Consider the following 23,408-nt stretch of genomic DNA (forward strand, 5'->3'; position numbering starts at 1 on the left):
GAGCCGGCAAAATAGCCACTGCCATTTGTAAAACGGTTTAAAGGGCAAAAAAAAATTGTTGGTTATTGCCTTTTGTTGGATAAAATACGTGCAACGCGGAGGAAATTGGAACTTTGTTCTTTTATTAAAGTTGTATCATTGTTAACATTAACGGCATACCATTATTGATTTAACATTAATAAATGGAATAAATTGTTCAGTTAGGAAATTTACTTTTTCATGTACCTAAATTTTCGGTATTAGTTTTTAAAAATCATTGGTTTTCTGTGCTGTAATAAGATGTCAGAAAATCGGATCCAAATCAAAATTTGATCATGCATGATGAATGATAATAATAATGATAATTGACATGCATTATATTAGTAACACTAAAAGGGTCAGTCGTCTTGATATTGCTCACTATACGATATTTTGTTGAAGATCTCACAGAAACTTCAAAATGAGGAACAACAGAAACAGTAATGTGTTTAATTTCTTATAATTTTATTGGACTGTTATCCTGTTAGAATCAAATGCACTAATATTAATGGTGTAGAAGTTAGCATGCGTGAGAAACAGAAATTGGAGCATCGATTATACAACATATCGTTCTTATTACGGAAAATTACACGCATAACGTCCCGCAGAAAGTGACGTTTTGCGGGAATTCGAACGCTTAACGTCGCGCCAAGAGTTAATTCCCTTGAAACTGTATCGGATGCCCTTAAATAATACCTTATTATTATCATTATTGATATTATCATTATTTTCGTCATCATCATTTCAAGTTGATTAAAAAGTAAACTTACCATCAGTAAAATAAAAAATCTCATATTCCAGTTATCTGACAATGACTAGACTTATTTTTGCGTGTGCATATAAATATCAAAGGAAACTGAAGTAATAAAATATTATAATATTACTCAACCATAAATATTTCAAATTAGTATTTAGAAAGACAATCAAATTTTCTTCATTGTACAACTCTGTAGGTGCCATCTCCTTTAGTAATTTGTTTCATTGTCAGCCTAACCACGTTTATTTCTTTCCATTGTTTGTTTGTGTCATTATTGAATTGAACTAAATCAATTCTTTAAAGAGGGTGTTGGAAGTATTATCATACATATTTTGCAGGGGTGGGGGACCTTAACACATATACATGATTTCGGAATTCATAAGTCAATATATTGGAAATGTTTGTTTAAGAATACCATATAAACTCAACTTTCAATACTTTTACAAACTAGCAAAAGAGAAAAGGCACATTTCATTTAACAGCAATGTAGTCATTGATTGACAGAAAATTTCCATTACATTGAGCATGCGGTAAAACCACATGTATTTCAATTTTATCAATTGAAATTCGACAAAGCATTTATCTTTGAAATATGATAATCAAATAAAATAAATTCAACTTGAGAGAGTTAAATATAAAGGAATTATCAAAGTGTCAAAACTCTTCGAAGTGTTATCAAGTTAACACATGTAAGCTAAAAAAAATAATATTTGAAGCTATCTGCATAGAATTTATTGGCTTCGTTTCATTTGAAATTGAGCCTTACTATCTAGAATGCTGATGATAGTGATATTTTCCCCTGGATATATTTCTTTTGATCGTCAAAGTAGAATAATTTTACACCGTGAAAATAAAATTGAGAAAACAAATTGACATCCATTTTCACTTGTTTCTATTTTATCAAACTTTTTTTCTGTCTGGGTTCAAAATATGGTGGACGAACAAAAACACAGAACTTTAAGAAAATTTATAAAAATAATTGCCCTCTCTTAGAAATTGGTTATTCCTAAAATGCAAGATATCCAATAGCAGTAACTTGTCCGCTTTCTAAATTAACATTTTAAGTAGTAGTTTGCGTGACAGAGTTACTTCTCTACACAAATACCAATTTGCTGATATTGCATTAATGCAATGGAGTCAAATGCTATCGATATTATTTAAACATTAAACAAGTTTTAATTACAAAGAAAATGTGTTTTTGCGTCAAACTTTCCGTTTGTATCATGTAATACTCATGTACAGTTGCCTGCAATCTAGGGGTATCATTTTATGAGATAAAAATACAATTTCTTCACACTGAATATGTATGATACAGTAAATAGTGTAGAGATATGTTCATTTTTTGTATTATAGTGACATGCTGCAGTAATCCAGTAAATCTGAGTGTCGGAAAACCATTTACTCTCTGGACTCGCTCTATATTTCATGAAAATGTCGGTGTTTTAGAATCTGGATTGATTTGATCCATTTTGGTCTTATTTATCAGTACCAGGGGCGGATTTAGGGGGTTGGGGGCCGCCCCCACTTACGGAGCTACACATATGATAAATGCATATACTTTTTACAAGCATCGGTCTAAACTAGGCCCCCTTTTTCAAAATCCTGGATCCGCACCTGAACACACTACTTTTATTTTTATATTTGTTTCTGTTATATCAGTGGTGCAACTTGACCTTTATTTCCTTCTTGGTTTTGGGTCTGAATGTTTAACATTTTTCTACATTTACATCTTCATTTAGTGCGCGGCATGTGAAAAATACTTTTTTTTTCAAAAAAAGATTAAAGTCCCATAGAGCTGCAACAACAACTGTGAAAATCGACAAAAAAAATAAAGACCCACAGATTGCCATTCTTTATAATTTTATAAAGTTTTAAAGTACGTATAACTTTATTGCGCGACATGGGAATAAGTGCTTATTTTTCGAAAGTAAATGCTCCGTAACTCTGAAATGATAAAAGTGAAAATCGCCAAAAAGTATACAAACCAACATGCAGTATGCATATGAATGAAGTAAATCGCTCAAGGTATACTTGGTATAGCACGCGACATCATTTTACCGAAAAGACGGACACAGGACGGTCTGAACATGGTATATATCCACCTTTAAATAGTTCATGCATACTTAGGCCTCTAATACCATAATGTGTTGGAGCGTATAAAAAAACAAAAGTTGTGTATATTTTTTTAACAGAAACTTTATCTAAAGATCTGATTTTAACATTAATTCACGCAATAGGAGAAAAAATAAACTGTTATGTTCAACTTAGATACATACAGTTTATTTCGCTTCATGAACAACAGTTTATTATATTATTCACTTTTATAATTTTACAAACATACATTATAAAAGTGAACGCATTAAGAAAATACATTTACTTTATAACCATTAACTTACAAGCTATATTTTATAGTTCTAAATGTTTATGAATATTAATGCTGAATTTGATCATTATTGACTATTTATTTCCGCTACCCAGAGTTCCTGGTAGTGAAATAAGAAATGAATTATCACTTATCCTTCCTGAAAACAAGAGTTCAGTCCTGGCTTTCTGTTTATTTTTTTTTTGTGTACTTGCGCTAGTCCTATTCACTTTTTTTACAATTATATTTTCTCCGTTTATTCATCTTAGTTGTTTTGATTATCCCATACCATCTTCTAACTTTTTTTAATCATATCATTTTTTAAATATTTGTACTACTTGGCAAAACTCAGAGCAGACGGAATTTTGATATCCTCCAAATGATCCGGGTCAAAGTAGTTTCCATCAAGATCCGGTGTAATGACACAAAAAATGACAGAAACGAGAGTTAGCAACAGACAGAAACGAGATGAACAATAGACAAAACGAGATGAACGATAGATAAAAATGAGATTAACGATAGACAGAACGATATTAACGATAGACAGAAACGATAACGAAAGACAGCACGAAATTAACGAAAGACAGAAACGAGATTAACGATAGACAGAACGATTAACGATAGACAGAACGAGATTAACGATAGACAGAACGAGATTAACGATAGACAGAACGAAATTGTCGATTTATAGAAACGCGATTTCCGATAGACAGAAACAGACAAGCCACGCTCGCCTTTCAGTATTGGTCTACTGTTGGACGAAATATAGCCATTCATATTCCTATTCATTTCAAAACGATTAAATGAACGAGGAGACAATTTAACTATAAAGAGATTTATATCTTCAGTTATTTAAAATGTGAACCGAAAAGTCAAATACTGTAAAGAAAAGTAACAGCACTGGAATAATAATACTTTACACATCAGTATACAAATGATAGATAGTACTATATAAAAATAAACAGATAAGGTATGATTGCCAATGAGACAACTATCCACCAAAGTTCAAATAAAGTGGATGTAAGCAATTATAGGCAACCGTACGGCCTTCAACAATGAGAAAAACCAATACCGTATCGCTACTGTCGAGAGGCAGGTCAGGATGAGATAGTACTCACGACAGTGTATACATATGTCAACTAAAAGGTAAACTGTAACTTGCTATAGTCATATAGAAAAACAGCATCGGAATAACTACTTTCGGAATAACTACTTTCGGAATAACTACTTTTTGAAGGTTATAACTATGAAGACCCAATCATTCCATGCGTTTTATGTCAACTTTACAATCGGTTTTCCTTTTTTTAACCTCATTGTTCTAATTTAAATTATTTTATATGCACGTCAAATGTTATTTACAAAATTTTGCAACAGGAACTAACCGGGTATTTTAGTGTGCCCTAAATGAACATTTTTCTGTGTCAATGACCTGTAATCTATTTTATGACATTTATCACGAAAGAAAAGCCTTATTTAAATAATATTAAAGATAATAATAAGCTATATATCATCGAAACAAACAAAGCAATTTATTCAGTCAATAGGCTATTTGTTCATCCTATGTTTATAATCGGTCAGTGATTTTTGATACAAACATTTTTTTAGAGAATATTTCTCACGATTGTGTTTCCCAATTTCTATCTTTTGCCTTTGATAAACTATATATGAACTGGAATACTAGGAATTAAAGACGGTTGAAAACATCTCTTTTTTTTCTTTTTTTTTGTTGTTCATTTGCCAAATTTGGTGGTGTATCTGATTGTTGATGCACCTATCCACAATAAATGAAGGCTCTTGATAATCTAGTGACTGCTATACGGCGTAGGTGTCTGCCCATCGTTAAAATAAAATGCATTTGTGGACATCTAGATGTTCATGTATGGTAACCCGGTGTAGTTCGGTTGCTGGGTTTCTGCACCACTTCATAAATAACGCAGTTGGTTTCTATTTGTGAACACCTTAAATGTGCACGATTCACAGGTGTGGATCCAGGATTTTGAAAAGGGGGAGGGCTAGTTAGCCAACGTTTGGAATGGAATGCAATTTATAAAAAGTCTACATATTTATAATATATGTAGCTCCATAATGGGGATTCCTCTGATTCATCTATAATTGTTTTAAAAAATACCTTTATTTTAATACAAATGACACTTTCTTATATCGTGCACTGTACCGGAAAACTAATATTACAAGACAAAGCGGAGATAACCACAACAGCACACGTAAATGTTTCAGTACAATTGATATTTGAACAGTGACCACAAAGGAAAATTAAAACTCAAATCAAATATTAGTATCGGCGATCATTTGTAAATTAAGTGGTTTGTCATACATCATGAACTACAACATGGTTAAAGAAATTCTGCAGAGACTGGTCTAAGGGGACATTAATTTGGTATTTTTTGTGGGGAGTGGGGCAGGAGAATCTTTTGCGGATTGACTATTTGGTTTCATCTGTTGCTTCGCATGCTTATTTTTTCCCGCACGGAAGTTTTCACTTTTGTACACAATTATGTTGCAGAAAATTCATTTTCATTCTACATTGCATGGGCAAAATCATTTATTTTCAGCTCAAATCAGGCCTTGATATTCACCCCCCCCCCTTTTTACCCCGAAAATCGATCGTGATTTTACTTCAGAAAACGGGACAGTTAACAATATTTGACATGCAACATACGACTTAAAAAGAAGGGTGTTAACTCTATAGCAACGTTTTTTGAACGGACATTCATCATTTTAGTCATAATTAATTTTGTATTTACATTGTGTTATAGATCAAATTTTTTCGTTTACTGTATGTTCACTTGTTTTTGTTAATATGTCTTTTGAATGAGTTAAGCCATTTCAATTGATATTTTATAGTGTGTCTTTCAATGTTGTGATGTTACACTATTGTTTCAGGTAGGGTGAAGTTTAGCGCCTATTAAAACGTCTAAACCCGCTGCATTTGTTTGCACCTGTCCTATAAGTCAGGAACCTGATGTTCAGTGGTTGTCGTTTGTTGATGTGGTTCATAAGTGTTTCTCGTTTTTTTATAGATTAGAACGTTGGTTTTCCTGTTTGAATGGTTTTACACTAGTCATTTTTGGGGTCCTTTATAGCTTTCTGTTCGGTGCGAGCCATGGCTCCGTATTGAAGGCCGCACTTTGACTTATAATGGTTTACTTTTACAAATTGTGACTTGGATGGAGAGTTGTCTCATTGGCACTCATACCACATCTTCTTATATCTATAATTACGAATTATCGCTATATTACACAAAAGACAATATGTATATTATACTATGTTGGTGCTTAAAAAAAAAAACAGTCCGCTTTCCTTGGTTGTTCTAGACCTGTCGACAACGAAACTGCTGGTGCAATCATGCCATTTGAACATATGGCTGTCGCTTCTTCAAAGAAAAAACCATTTGCATGAGCACTCTATGTGGAACTTCTGTGTTCCAGTGAGAAATAGCAGAATTATCTTTGTCATAAGATGCAAATAGGACATAAACCCTTTAAACTAAAATCCAAATCTTAATAGTAATAGCTAATCTTTATAAATTGTCAAATAAAGTAAAACATACATATATGGGGGTTTGTGAAATATGTAAAAATAATAAAAAAAGCAGGTTGGAATATATATAAGCATAAGTAATAATTATCATGATGAATGCATATTTTTCAGTCTATAACATATATTAAATTTTAAACCATTCAGTAAGCATAAAATGATAAAATATGACAAAAATATGATTATAACTTACCAGAAAAACACAAAAGAAAAATGAATGGATGCAGAGCATTGTATCAACCTTTACTCCGGCCTTCCATGTCTGGACAGTTCACTTGTCCAGCTCTTAAAGTTTCAAAGTGTATCTCAATTCACCTGTCCGGTCAGTCTTAAAGTTTACACAGTGTATCTTCAGACGTCGATCTTAAGACACTGAATACTTTACCCCATTTTATGTAAATCGTATCCGAAACAAGACAGAGATGTGAATTTTTACCTGTTAAAGGTAAACTCGGGTCAGTTGTAACTAATTTCCACAGATAAAGTCAATCTGACTCAATTTGATAACTTCATCGTAAGTATCATACACGTAATTTGTTTAAGTATCGCGTCCCTGACTCTACAATATCCCTCTGCATAGATTAATCAAAATACTTTCACAACTGACATTTGAATGAAATGTTATTTGTAATATAATTTCTACAAACTTCAACTTCAGTTTTGCGTCTAATTGCGATTAATTCAAGTGAAGCATTAAATTTGATTATTAAAGTGCGTCGATAAGCTAATATTTTTTTGTTAATATGGAATATTTTCATTGGCCAACATCAGAACAATTGACAGCTGATAATCTTACCAGTACAGCATTACGCCACAGATGTAATAATATGCTTGATGCATGAAAAATAGTTATCTAATTATAAGGTGAGAAAAATTCTTTCCAAATAATGAGTGGCAACCCTTCACTATAACAGTACAATTGATTTTAAAAGGTTAAAGGTACAGTTATAAGGTAACATATATCTAAGCCGGTACAATAGAAATGTAAATTTGAAAAGGAAATAGTGTATTTAAGGAAAACGTGCATTGTTTGAATTTTACGAAAGGACTTTCTTTGCAACATAAATTTTACAGAAAGGTATATGTTTTCCGGTTTCACCAAGATAAAGCAGTTCAAATTATAAATCGAATGAAAAAATTGGGTGGTATTAAATTGAGTGACACAAATAACCTTGAGCTTGAAAGGACAAGCGGTGTCGTTTTTTATAACATTTTGTGATTTGTTTGTTTTTGATTGCATTGTTTAATGGTATGCTATCTATACGTCGTACAAAGAACCACTTGTTCAATACTATCTTATTTCAAAAAGATCGCGTGTATCGACTTCTTAATAAATTGGGCGTTACATACTAACGGTCACCTTATAGTTTACTTTTATGGCCAGTATGTAAACAAACCAAACTTTGATCGGAGTATTTATAAATTGAAAGCTTCGATTTGACTCTTTGATTCTCTTTAGACCTTTCAGTCATTTATTTCAAAGGCGAGGGTCATAAAGAATTCATATAACCTGATATTCAGTGGTTGTCGTTTGTTTATGTGGTTCATAAGTGTTTCAGGTTTCTCGTTTTTTATATAGATTAATTAGACCGTTGGTTTTCCTGTTTGAATGGTTTTACACTAGTCATTTTTGGGGCCCTTTATAGCTTACTGTTCGGTGTGAGCCAAGGCTCCGTGTTGAAGGCCGTACTTTGACCTATAATGGTTTACTTTTACAAATTGTAACTTGGATGGAGAGTTGTCTCATTGGCACTCATACCACATCTTCTTATATCTATATACATTTTCCTTCAAACTATAATGAGATTCAACATCCCATGATATTCGTGATCTTACTTTCTGTTACAAACGATTGGTGTAAATTCAAAGTAATGTCTCACCGGACGTAAACAACCAATAATCAATCAATAAAAGTAATGTGCATTCAGATTGATTGATTAATGGCGATTTAATGCCGCGGCAGGAACTATTTTTCAAGAATAGATCAATTAAAGTTGAGCCAAAATGCCATATCACAGATATAAAATCGCTATTAAAACATTACCAACAGTCTTATTAATTTCTTAATGACGCACAACGAAACACTTTGGTCCGCCCTGTATTTTACTTTAAAATACTTTTTATAGTTTGAAATAATTTCCTTTTTCAAAGCGACTTTCGCAATGCAGACAAGTTGTACGTCACCATTATCAGTATAACAAATTATATCAAAATTTCATTAATCAAAAGTAAATGCAAAAGGGTTGGTTCGGTATCGTCCCATGTATGATTTTAAAAATGGTAAGAAAATATAAAAGACACATGTCGAGGGAAGATGTGCGCCATCACACACAACACCATGACTTTATAAAAGGCGAAAAGACGAACAAAAATCCACAAAACCATACGCACCACAAGACTTATTACAACACGAAAACCAACTAAAAATGTTTCGATATGGTAAGCAGGTTGTCCCTCAGAAATGGCACACATCGTGTTGCTCACTTTATGCAAATTGCGGTTACGAGTTGTATTTGCTTATAGTCATGAGCGAGAAATAAGAGAAAGGGACTACGGCTACGACACATGGCTCGAACATATGCCTTGTCATCTGTGACACAGGTATTCGAGAACTGTAAACCTATTTAACTTTCTAAGATATGGCCTCAACTTTCCCATCAAGAACACTTGGTTCAATAGCTTCCGTGTAAATATATGCCTTGTATCAAGGAAAACATGAAGAGTAAGAGCCCTTGAATATAATATCAACTCGGAAATATATATACTCCATATGCAGATGATGCTGGAGTGTTGCTACAAAAAAAAGGTAGAAAGAAAACACAATGGGAAATAGTAATTATCTCTCTTCTCGGAACATTCTCATCTGATCCGTATTCTCAATGTCTAGTAACAGTTATAACGCAAACCAAAACTTTTGAATTATGCACACACAGCGATACTTATGTTTTTTTTTTTTGTTTTTTTTTTTGTTCATGTAATTATTGCACTATTCATTTCAAAGATTATATGCCGTCATTGCAATATTTGATCGAGACACTAGACAATATATATATAAAGTTTGAAATGATTATTATGATACAATCTGCTATTGTTTTTGGCATAGAGTATACTTGTAATCTTTTAATCAAAAACTGCATCTTAATCTTTTAATACGGAGAGACATAATTTAAGTATAAGATAATAAACTGCATTTTAATCTAGACATTTGGTTCCGTTTCATATATAACCTCAACACTAATCTGGCACTGCTAACTACAGGATAAATTTAAGTGGGAACAACTAAAGTAATATATGCAGTTTCTTAAAAAGCTTTGTATCTCATAATATATGTCTACAGTGAATATGAATTACATATTGCTCGTCAATGTTGTTTTTCGTAGTTAACGTACGTTATGAAAAGAAAGATGGCATTAACCAACCCTTACACTTTTTCTTGTGTCTCTGGGGCACGTGCGAAATCTGATAAAAGGGTTTGGCGCCCACTTACATGTTTAACTCAGCCACATTCTATATGTGCCTGTCCTAAGTCAGGAGCCTGACATTTAGTGGCTGCCGTTTGTACATTATATATTGTTCTGTACATAAATCAGGCTGTTTGTTTTGTCGTTTGAGTTTTTTTACATTTGTCAATTCGGGGCCTTTTTATGTAGCTTGCTATGCGGTATGGCTTTTGATCATTGTTGAAGGCCGTACGATGACCTATAGTTGCTACACTGAAAACCTAAATTAGTCAATTTGACCAATTTAATTGGTCATTTTGACTGTCCTCTAGATGACAATGCACTTTAATCATTTTGACTATGCTCTTAGTCGTTTGACTAGATGGTTAGTCACATTTGACTGAGTAGGGTGGTAATTATGACTATGTTAGGAAGTCAAAATGACTATATGTTATACTCGTTATGACGAATTGGATTGTTCAATTGACTATGCACATTTGTCAGTTTGACAATTGAATGCAGTCCATATGACTTATTGAAATGGTCGAAAGTGACCATGTTGGTTAGTCGACATGATTACTGTGAATAGTCACGACTGTTAGACAGTTATTTTAATTTGTGTTGTGTTTTTTGTTCTACCATTTTACTTTGTGTGTGTTTCTATCCGTTCTGTACTTTTGTGTTTCATTTCTTCTGTTATTCTACTTTATGTTGTTTCTCTTCCATAGGATTGACAAATACATTTGGAATATAATACCTTAAAAATACCACAGCAGCAATACTAACAATGACAACAGTATAGGACCACAAAGTGCTCAATGTTCAAAACCTTCCTATATCTTAAGTTCCCATGTGTTACCATTACTCAGTGACATATATTAAAAGTCTAAAAATCAAATAAAGAAAATGTATTTATTATAAACTCATTGTTACATACATTATGATATCCCAACTTAAATATATATTTTATACATTTTCAGTGTGTCAAAATTTGAAGTGTTTATTTAAGATATTTTGTCGGTATCAACTCTGCATGTGTCAGTGTAATATTCTCTCTGGTCAAAAATCTCTCAGCTGTGCTCATACAAATAGCAATGTCTTCATTTGCTGAAAAATATAATTATATCATTTTAGAAGCTAAAATATAACAATAAACAAGTATATCAGTCATGTTAAAAGTTAAAAGAAAAAAACAAATTTTAAAATATTTGATCTAGTGATGTAGTCACTCATCTTATACCATTATTTTGTAATGTAAGCACCGGGATCTTGACAGCCACCCATCCTATATCACAACATTGTAATGTAAGCACCAGGATCTTGACAGCCACCCATCTTATACCACAACATTGTAATGTAAGCACCAGGATCTTGACAGCCACCCATCTTATACCACAACATTGTAATGTAAGCACCAGGATCTTGACAGCCACCCATCTTATAACACAACATTGTGATGTAAGCACCAGGATCTTGACAGCCACCCTTCTTATAACACAACATTGTAATGTAAGCACCAGGATCTTGACAGCCACCCATCCTATATCAAATCATTGTAATGTAAGCACCAGGATCTTGACAGCCCCCCTGAGGTTTTTTTTTTAATTTATTGTTGTGAATATCGATTGCAGTGTTTATTTTTAACAGTTTTTGGTCAGATGAAAAAAAGATATCGCTAAATACCCTTTTCAATCGACAATACGTTGAATGTGTATCAAAATTGATATCCCGTATACATATCTCCCCCTTTTTTATTGTCATTATGTCAACATGTGCCGATATTACATTCGTTCCACTTCTTTTTCTTAAATTTAATTTTTGTAAGTTAGAATTAAAACATTTATATACATGATACTTACTTTAAACAATTGGTATAATTGACAAAATAACAGTTTCGTGCCTCCTGGTTTGTTTACATCTACACGATCTAGGGAACAAAGGGAACGCGAAAGAGTGCGCGTGAAAACCGATACTCTACACCACGTGGTGCTGTGACCACTAACATAGTCAAATTGACCGTGCAGGTAGTCACAATGACTAGATTAGTAGTCATATATGCTGTTGACTACCTTTCGGCTAATATTTGACTAACTGAATAGTCATAGTGACTAATTTAAACTTTCAGTGTAGCCTTCTACGTTATTTGGTCTCTGGTGTAGAGTTGTCTCATTGAAAAACATACCATATCTTCTTTTTTTATATTGTGATATTACTTTACAAGATAAACTGTCAGTGCACTCAGAGAATAATGTTGACAATGTGTACTGTTTTCAATAGTGAATTTCCGGTATTTCCGAGTTGTATCCGGTCTTGCGTTTTTGCTTTATCCAGTCTGCGAACGGTCATTGATATGAATAAGATATCAATTGTTCTGTTTGGATAAACCACATGTGGGTCAATTTAAATCTTGATGTTGATATTCAAGACGTGACTAAGGTTTTTTTTCTATAATAATCATTACAATTAAACATAAGTTTTAAAAGAATCCTTCATTTGTGACCTTTCAAAATTGTGAAATACCATATCAATGTAAGGGTGGGGGTAATAGCTAAGGGACCAGTGTTAAAAATGCTTTCTCATTAATCTGGATTTCTTACACATTTTTTTCTCTCACATAGCTAAAGCTGAACCTGTAGCCAAAAAATATGCCTTTTCGGTCTAAAGATATAAAGATATAAACAGGTTATTTAAAATAATTGATTTTAAACATTTCTTCGGGTAATTGAATATATTGATCCCCTTTAAAACTTTTGAGGGTTGACACAAACTGCTGGTTGAAGATTGACTTGCACTAACAAGAAAATAACATTAAATGCTTTAGATATTAATAAGTAGATTTTTAAAATTAATTAAAAGGGCGTTAAAATGAAATTAATATACTTTTGCTACAATACGTATATTTTTTATTATAATAGAAATGGATTTGAAAATAGAAAAGAACATAAGTTTTCAATAACGGGCGTGAGAATTCACATGATAACGTATGGGGGAAATGGTGTACAAGAAGTCGTCTTTACATACTTTGGGAATCTCTTCTGTAAACATCAATATGCATACTATGCACTTTCTTTCATGATTTCACGAGTCATATGATAAACTAAATTTGTTTACCAAATTAAAATAAACTTTATACACTTGATATCAAGTATTTGCAAAGATTCACATGCATTCCTGACATAATAAGCTGTCATTTGAGTATCGTAATGATCTTTAAGATACATAAGTACTACTATTGAAAAATTTACTTGTACTGGTGCACTCGACTACTTGTCTGCATAAACAAATTAAGATACTAACATGTACATCAATAACTTTATCAAATTTTAAAAAGATATAAACTAAATATATTATAGCGTTACGATTTCGACCCGTCAAAATGACAGATTTATCATCAACGGTATGTGTACATTGTCTAACTTTATGACGCCAGTAAAATGGGTACTAGGGTCATAGTTGATGGTTTAAAGACATCAAACAACTTAATCTTACTTACATTTTTGTCAAAATAAGGTATATGATTTGTAGCCAGGTGTCTTAAAGAGTTAAAAGTGTGTACCTTAATTCGAAGTGGATTACCTTAAGTAGTTATTACATTTAAATAAATGTATATACCTAGTAATATAAACAAGCTTATAAGTTTTATTTTTCTTACGCAATGACCTATGACCTGATAATACGAAGCTGTCATTTGAACAAAATGGTTATGGCATTAGGCTAGGTCGCTTCATAAATTGATTTGTGAAGAAAAAAAATCATCTGCAGTTGTATGCAGTAATGAATTAAAATATAGAAACAAGATTAGTTTAACAATAATTTCTTTAAAGTTTAAGAAGTCCATTTTTTAATGTTTTCACTTGAAAAAAAATCTGCACATAGCGGATGAAATTTATTTCTGAAAAATCCGAATTGTTACAAAAACAGTTCGTTTGTAAGGAGAAAAAAATTAATTTGGTTTCGTCTACAGAGAGAACTTCGAGTTGATTCGGTTTCGTCCTTCAAATTAATGTGGTTTCGTCTACAGAGAGAAGAACTTCGGATTAATTTGGTTTCGTCTTCTGAGAGAGGAACTTCAAATTAATTTGCTTTTACCTAATGTATGTAAGGTTGCACATATGCAAGTCCTATTCTTCTTTTGTTGATCAAGTGTAAACGGTACCATGAGGTAAAGTAGAGTATATAATATACAAATTGATACGATTTCGACATGCCATTTTATCATTAGTTTTATTTTAATCACCGCTTATCAAGAAAATGTTTATGAATGACGCCGATTTACTACTGATATTAAAGGAGAGGTAGGATATTAGTCAATACCTACGAAACAACACATTGAAAAAGACATAATGAGGTCAACATACGGTCTTCGACAATAGACGAATGTCTAAACAATGATTGGTATTAATGGATGAAGTTAATTTTGCAACATGGAATTTGTAATGCAGACAAACTGATTTCATTTATTCTGTTTAGTTTAAGATATTTACTAGCATATAGATTCGTATGTATAACATAAGACCAAAGAAGTATTTAGGTTTGTTGCAAGGCTATGATAGGTATGGCAATTTTAAACGCCGGATATGCAATATATGAAATGAATGATATCGATGTTATATTGAAATACTTGAATGGTGCCAGGAGCACAGTACAATACTGAAATACGCCCGTCTGGCGTACCAAGTTATAAGCGTTAAAATTGGTCGTAAGTTATACTGAATTGTTCATGACTTACGAGTGTTCTAGTTTTTTTATGAAAAGAGTCGTTGGTATCTTGGATGAGTTTTTACAACCACTGGTTCGATGGACGTTTCGTCCCCGAGGGTATCACAATCACAGTAGTCAGCGCTTTTGTGTTGACATAAAATATCAGTGATCTGTTAATTTTCTGTAAATTATGTTGAATTATTCAAAACACTAAGGTGTTTCTACCCATATGCTGGATTGCTTTGTCCATATTTATCACAACTTTCCGGAATTTTCGGGTGTCTAAATGTTCTTCATTTTCGGGTGTTTTTTGAATGTTCTTCAACTAAGAATTTGATTTGGACTTCTAACTGTTGGTAATGCGCCACTGACGAGTCTTGTGATTGATTGATTGATTGATTGATTTTTTGTGTTTATCGCCACTTTAAGCACTATTGGCTATTTCGTGGTGGCAACTTTTTTATTGTTAGAGGAGGCCACAGTGTCCAGAGAGAACCACCGACCTTCGACATGAAAACTGGCAATCCTAGTCAATTTAGATTGGAGTCGAACACACCTGCGACTTGCAGGGTTTTAACTCACAACATCAGTGTTGTCAGGATAGTGAAAATGAGATGAACTACTGAGACCACTCGGTCATCGAGGCCGAAATTGGGTAATGCGAAGACTAATCGCGTGTCTGGTGTGTCAAATTATAAGCCTGATACTTTTTATGAGTTTTTTTTTATATACGGTTCAAGTTGACAATAGTAAACTGCCTCAAACAATGATGAATAAATATCCGATTTTCAAAGATCAAAACATCCGAAAACTAGTTGGAGCAAAACTTGAATTGACTGACCAGTATGTTAGAACGACCTAATATATACCACAAATAAAAAAAAATCTGTAACATGCCCTCTATTATATCTCGTTTCACTTTTTTCACATTAAAATAAAATACAAGAACGGTAGCAATACTATGTCTTTGTTGTTATATGATATTTGATAATAAAATTTGTAAATCGAACTCTTTACCACCCAGTAAAAAATCAACGTGTGTGTGCGTTTAGAGTATAACAGTTTAAACAACGCCTAGTAGTTAAGATAACCTAGGTAAAGCTGGTACTACAAATCCTCTGATATTGTTTTTATGCCTATTGTTAAGGCATAATCCCTGTCATTATATTCAACTGTATATTGCAGCTGCAGATTATACAAGATTATATATGTCTCTCAACAGATCAAATGCAATATTATAGGCAACAATGTAAACAACAGGATCCAGATATATACATGCACCAATGTGCATGAGAAAATACGAATTCAGAACATGAACCAAATTGGTGATATTGTGGCAAATATCAAAACTGATTTACTGCAGAACAAATGTTCTCTCCCATAAAAAAAAAACCCCAAATGTTTCAGTAATAATTAAATACGTTTTTTCATAAAGTTGTAAAATAAATGAAAATTCGGCTTTCAAAAACTCATAGAATGATACTGTAATACCTTCAGCATATAAACTCAATGTCTCTCTCTACCTTGACAACTAGAATCGGGTTTCCATTGTAAAATGATATACATCGCTACTTAATGACTGCTTGTCACTACAGAATGAATTCAAGAATGGATATAACACATTTAGTAAGCTTAACTCCCTCAGGCTAAGTTTGACCTAACATCTGGTTATACTTTTGCGGTCCCTTTTGGCCATTAAGCTCCTAACGTTTCTGTGATGAGTTTATTTGTACATCGCTGATTTTCAAATGTTAAGGCATGAGCATTCTTGATCAAGGTAAATTTATAATGTGGTATTATTTTCGTTTACTAGCATTTAGGTTGATAACCGCTGCCGATGGACTGTTATTTCCCGATGGTATATCAACAGCTAAGTTCTTCGGCACTAACAATATTTATAACAACTATTTCAAAATTCACCGTTTATAAATCAAAAACCTATTAACAAGAAAAGGTTCCAACTTGACATTAGATGAATATCGCAATTTTTTTTTAAGTCCCTTTTGGTCATTATTTAATGTTTCTACATTTTTATACACACATCCCTTGCTTTCAAATGCAAGCATTCCTGGTGAAGATAAATAAAGAAAAGCGCTTCGGATGCAAGAAATCTATATTAAAGTTATATTTTCATCCACACTGCAGTACAACTTAGTATTTTGTGTAATTATATACTACATAGGTTTAAATCTAAAATTAATATATTGGAATAAATTTGTTATATCACAGAAATGATAATTATTGTCAAATACCCAACATGTTAGTAGGTTATGGCATACAAGTTTTCATGTTTCCTTATTACACTACGTCTTTATTTTCCCTTTCACATCAAGCATTGATAATACAAAGTCTGTATTTAATATTTGAAAGCCACGAAGATGTATAAGAACCGAAACAGTTGAAGAGCTTTATGACCAAAAAGGACATCAAAATGATAGCCAAATCCATCTATAAGGTTAACTTTTGACTGAGATGATGAGTTAGTTATAGTTGAACCTTGGTTTCTTAATAATTATAAATTTATAAATTTATAAATTTATAAACAGACAATTTAAGAAAGGTTTGTTATAAATCATGTCAGTACCGAAGCACTGGCTACTGAGCTGATGATGCCCTCGGGGACTGATAGTCCACAAGCAAAGATATCGACCCAGTGCTGTAAAAATTAAAACAACACATAGTTAATTGCATGCGTCAGAGGCCCTTTTCTGAAGTGATCAAGAATTTGCCTTTAAGTATATAATTGATCATGTTAACTAATTGTGTCGAATGTAATGATTTAACTGCTCGGAATTACTGTTCCATCAGAAATGATAAAAAAAAGTCAAAATCCAAAAAAAAAGATGCATTTGGTGGTTTCAAAATCGAGGAAAAGAAGAATGATGCCACTGTCCCAACAATATAACATTGTTTGTGAGGACAATTTCGTTATTTAGATATTCGGTAGAGTGTAGGAATGTCCCGTACCTCATCACTGGAAAAAAAACACAAAACAGCCAGAGTATATTAAATGGGTTTCCAAGTGACCTGCCAATCTCTTATTCCCTTACCAACAAGTTTATATGATATGTGATTTACACTTAAAATTAAGATTCATCGTCGATTCTGGAAAAGAAAACCATGGGAATGATTAATCTGATTTCACAGCATATTAAAACAAATATCTAATAAATCTCGGTATTAAACCATTTGAAACATTGCGCTGACTGATAAGTTTCTGTGTTACTGTACTGCACGTGGTGTTATTTATTTTTTTACAATTAATTCTTTTTTATTTAGTGCTTTAAATATTCATACGAGGATTGCCAACAATACAAAGTCTGCTAGCTAGTGGTTCTCTTTTTAATTATGTAAAAAAAGTATACTTTGACCACACATTTGACTCTAAATAACAACTATATTTCTAACATCAAACAGATGTAAAAATAAATATTTAAACGTAAAAATATGAATTACATTATAAGAAAAATTGCATTTGGAGTTCAGAAATGATGCTTTCAGTCATAAATTGTTATGAAGCTTTTCAGTATGACAGACCCATACATTTATGAAATAGGTTGAAGGAATCTCTCAATCTCTCTCTCTCTGGTTTCTTTTTTATTGTTTGATTTTGTGTTTTCTGACCATATCATTGAAACTATATACCCAAGGGAACAAGCTTTATCATCTACAGGAAATAGAGATAATTTTATCAAAACGTTAATTCTATAACTACTCTTCAGTTCCGCAAAAAAAAAGAAGAAGGAATAACAAATCGTGATGCTATGATTCAACTTTTATATCTCCCATGCGGTTAACCATATCTTAGTATCTTGATTTATTCTTTGAAATTAATATTTATAAAGATTGAAACCTTGTAGCTTTCATCTTAATGTGATATTAGGTTATCATGTTAAGTTGTTGAGAGGTATATTGGAGGCATGATATAATACAGTATAATATATAAGTTTTACATTTTCAATAATTACTCGACAATCAAAGTACTTTTTAGTGCAGCTCCTTGCTACAATTTTATATTCAGTACTATAGTAGAAAGTAAAATAACAAAAATACCGAACTCCAAGGAAAGTTAAATTCAAAACGGAAAGTCCCTTATAAAATGGCGGCAAAATCAAAAGCTCAAACACATCAAACGAATGGAAAACAGCTGTCATATTGGCATTTCCTTATGTAGAAAATAGTGGATTAAACCTGGTTTTACAGCTAGCTAAACCTCTCACTTGTATGACAGTCGCATAAAATTCCATTATATTGACAACAATGTGTGAACAAAACAAACAGACATAACAATTAAAAATGTCAAAAATAGGGATACAGCAGTCAACATTGTGTTATAATCTTAATCACTATAAAAACAAACAAATAGGTTAGCAAAGAAAAACAAAATGGCATATAGACAAGGCACATAAGCAAAAATGAAAGACAGGAATACAAAAAATGACCATAGCACAATAACACAATGGCGGGATGTAGAAGTACTAGGATATTACCAAAAATGGACTAAACAGTAAAGGTAAATAAAAGAAGCCTATAGCACGTAATTAAGATGATTAACAACGTCAGTGCCTAGAATCATCATGTATTGTAGATGTATAGTGACAGACGTTTCTGCGACCTCACAACCTGTTTTTTTCTCTCTCTCAGTAATAACGCCTTTACAAAAAACGTGAAGACAGCAAAGTAAGATGCAGATCTTGATGAAGGCGATGTCCTTGTTGTTTTGTTAACACGGCTATAGACAACTAGTTTTGTATTTCTAAACTGACAGCAAACTGGCCATGACTCAGGCGCAGCGAGCTTTAATATTCGGTAATTTGAGTCTCTGTAGATAACTTTTTCAGCAAAACGAGTTGTAATAGCCTTCAATCAGAATTTCAAAACAACAATTTGTCATCTTAATTATTATTTGGGGTGTGTAATTGATATGGCATTTTCATTGTTTCGCGTTTCAGAAGAAACCTAATATGTCAAAGTTACATTTTACCCAGTAAATACGAAAAAAATATTTCTCATTTAGAAAAAATCAATCAGGTAATTGTTTTTATTCACAGTCCAATTTTTTTTTATTCACAATCAATATTTTTTTATTCACAATCAATATTTTTTTATTCACAATTAAATTTAACGAAAAGTCCGTCGAATATAGTTCCAGAAGGTATTTATCAATATTTGGCACATGCATTTGAATGCGACTAAGTTGATATTTTTTTAAGAAGGTTGTAACTCCCGAAGGCAAAATAACTTTAGATAGTGTGGTTTATGAATTACGCCATTTTTTCACACAGTTTTCCAATTGTGCTTTTGGTGCCACGATCGTAGCAATGAAAGAAGGTATATCCAGAAAAGCGCATCGGATTGCGTTTACTTTGAAAAAATACGATACCTATTCTTGTGTTCACATCATACACAGGCACCTGTCTCTGAATTTTTTTTACCTATATACCTTTATATAACATAAAGGTATATAGGTTATATTTTTCAGAGACAAGTACCTGTGGTGCAAATTTGTAAAAGTGTTTCCCAAGTACTTCATCTGGTACACTTGAGCCTAAGGGGTTGGAAAACCAATATCATAATCAGTTTGAGAGCATGAAAATCGCATGAAAGACGTACCTAAATAGAAAAGCCAAACTATCTAAGTCTTGGTTATAGTAGCAATAACACAATTTGAAATTTGAAATTTACCGACAGAATGATTTAAATCATCATGATTCCAGTACCGATAAACTTACTACTGGACATTAGGTACTCTTTTAGACTACCAGCAGTGTTACCGACATAGTGGGTTTTCAAAAGAGAATATATGACGTCATATATATATACAAGTCTAAATTGAAAACAACGTTCAAACTTATGATTGCGTTGGATAAAAACCGCAAATTTTATACGTGTGCATGCAAAACAAATGTCTTGTTAGAAGGGTCTAAATACAGCACAAACAACATTTCCCAAAAGACTAAAAAAGTGAAAAAAGTATATTTTAACAAAACGCATTTGACTAACAGGTCGAACAACAAATGTTCTTAAACCCTGCTGACTGCCATTGGCGATTGCCAAATAAACGGATCACCGATGTCATAAATGGATCTTAACTATAAATTTAATACTAAACAGAAAACAATAAACTTGCGGAAAAGATGATATACCGCAAACAAAAGGTGCAAAGGTTTTTGTACACCATATCCGGATTTCGACAATTAATGTCTCTTCAGTGATGTGAGGAATCGAAACGGTATTTGGAAAGCCATACAATTTACCTCAATTTAGGATAGACTCTTGAATTTTGAGGAGTCAAAATAGGATGAACGGATCATATAAACCCGAAGGCAAATATAATACAAGCCCAAACGAAAAAATATAAACAAGTCTAAATTGAAAACAACGTTCAAACCTATGATTGCGTTAGATAAAAACCGCAATTTTTATACGTGTGCATGCAAAACAAATTTCTTGTTAGTATGGTCTAAATACAGCACAAACAACATTTTCCAAAAGACCAAAAAAGTGAAAAAAGTATATTTTAACAAAACGCTTTTGACTAACAGGTCGAACAACAAATGCTCTTAAACCCTGCTGACTGCCATTGGCGATTGCCAAATAAACGGATCACCGATGTCATAAATGGATCTTAACTATAAATTTAATACTAAACAGAAAACAATAAACTTGCGAAAAAGATGATATACCTCAAACAAAAGGTGCAAAGGTTTTTGTACACCATATCCGGATTTCGACAATTAATGTCTCTTCAGTGATGTTAGGAATCGAAACAGTATTTGGAAAGCCATACAATTTACCTCAATTTAGGATAGACTCATGAATTTTGAGGAGTCAAAATAGGATGAACGGATCATATAAACCTGAAGGCAAATATAATACAAGCCCAAACGAAAAAATATAAACAAGTCTAAATTGAAAACAACGTTCAAACCTATGATTGCGTTGGATAAAAACCGCAATTTTTATACGTGTGCATGCAAAACAAATTTCTTGTTAGAAGGGTCTAAATACAGCACAAACAACATTTTCCAAAAGACCAAAAAAGTGAAAAAAGTATATTTTAACAAAACGCATTTGACTAACAGGTCGAACAACAAATGTTCTTAAACCCTGCTGACTGCCATTGGCGATTGCCAAATAAACGGATCACCGATGTCATAAATGGATCTTAACTATAAATTCAATACTAAACAGAAAACAATAAACTTGCGGAAAAGATGATATACCGCAAACAAAAGGTGCAAAGGTTTTTGTACACCATATCCGGATTTCGACAATTAATGTCTCTTCAGTGATGTTAGGAATCGAAACGGTATTTGGAAAGCCATTCAATTTACCTCAATTTAGGATAGACTCATGAATTTTGAGGAGTCAAAATAGGATGAACGGATCATATAAACCCGAAGGCAAATATAATACAAGCCCAAACGAAAAAATATAAACAAGTCTAAATTGAAAACAACGTTCAAACCATATATATATCGATTTTAGAATTTTGAGTCAGTACTCCTTCACAGTCGTAGGTTTTCTCATCAGCCAGGAAATGGCTTTCGCTGTTCAATCAGTATAACGGTCATTTTGCTGGACATTGTCCTCATATGCTAGCTATGCGGTATGGGTTTTGCTTATTGTTGAAGGACGTTCGATGACCTATATTGCTGCTAACCTTCTACAGCATTTGGTTTCTGGTGGAAAGTTGTCTCATTGGCAAACATACTCACATCTTATTTTAATGAGAAAAATCAGAAAACACAAGTTCTGTGTCATAAATTAATAATTAATACATTTTAGTTGCAAAAGAAAATTTATACTTACCGCCAAAAGCCATGCGGTAACGACACATATCGTATGCCTAGTACTGGTATCCATCTGTAGAGCTATGAATAATAAAATCCACAGAATGACGAATTCTGAATTACAGATATCGAAATACTTAAAAACCATTGGCATTTCCTTAAATCCATTTTGACTTATAAACTTTCATTTGATTAACTGTCAAAGTATATACATTATTTCTTTGAACAAAAAAAAACATTTAACCGATTTGTTTAGTATAAGAGGTGCATTTGAACACCTGCGGAATAGAAACGACCCGAATCAAAGCCACTTCAAAAGATAAGTAGTTTAAAATGCAATTGGATTTAGCCTTTTCTAAATCACATCAAATAAACAGTCTGTCTAAATTCAAGTCTATAGTGTTTATATGTGCTGTAACTCTGTCTAAATGTTTTTAGCGACTCTAGGTACAGTCTAATCTTAATCATCTTACATATTCTAATATAACAAACAGTGTCTACTTCACACTCAACCTTCGATTTTTATTGCAAAATCTTTTTTTTTTATCTTAATTTGTTTTAATGTAGATGTCTGTATCATTCTATTCCCTTTTTATATTTAATTAGTTTTCTATGAGGAGATAATTGTTTATATGTTAAGGAAACAGCAAACCAACAACATGTGTAAAACAAAAGAGTCGAGAGATACATGCCTAGCTCTTGATATACGCCGAGTCTAGAAGAGATGTGCTAAATTTGACAGATTTGGAGCAAAAGGTTGTACAAAGGGGGGGGGGGGG

At 32.6% G+C, this 23,408-nt stretch overlaps 1 protein-coding gene across 2 annotated transcripts in view; it reads right to left on the reverse strand.

Annotated features, from left to right (window-relative positions):
• The window catches only part of LOC127736177 (ADAMTS-like protein 3), a 43,522-nt gene extending 20,578 nt beyond the window's left edge, over window positions 1–22,944 (reverse strand). The window contains exon 1 of one of the 2 annotated variants that reach the window (XM_052246745.1): window positions 22,649–22,944. In XM_052246745.1, the coding sequence (XP_052102705.1) occupies window positions 22,649–22,783 (135 nt within the window). In that variant the 5' untranslated portion in view covers window positions 22,784–22,944. Of the gene's footprint in view, window positions 1–6,885; window positions 7,392–22,648 lie in introns of those variants that run through there. The other variant, XM_052246747.1, reaches the window with a different exon arrangement.
• Window positions 22,945–23,408: the final 464 nt, after the last annotated feature.

Source organism: Mytilus californianus, unplaced genomic scaffold, assembly GCF_021869535.1.
Source record: "Mytilus californianus isolate M0D057914Y unplaced genomic scaffold, xbMytCali1.0.p SCAF_3, whole genome shotgun sequence".
Classification (NCBI taxonomy): domain Eukaryota; kingdom Metazoa; phylum Mollusca; class Bivalvia; order Mytilida; family Mytilidae; genus Mytilus; species Mytilus californianus.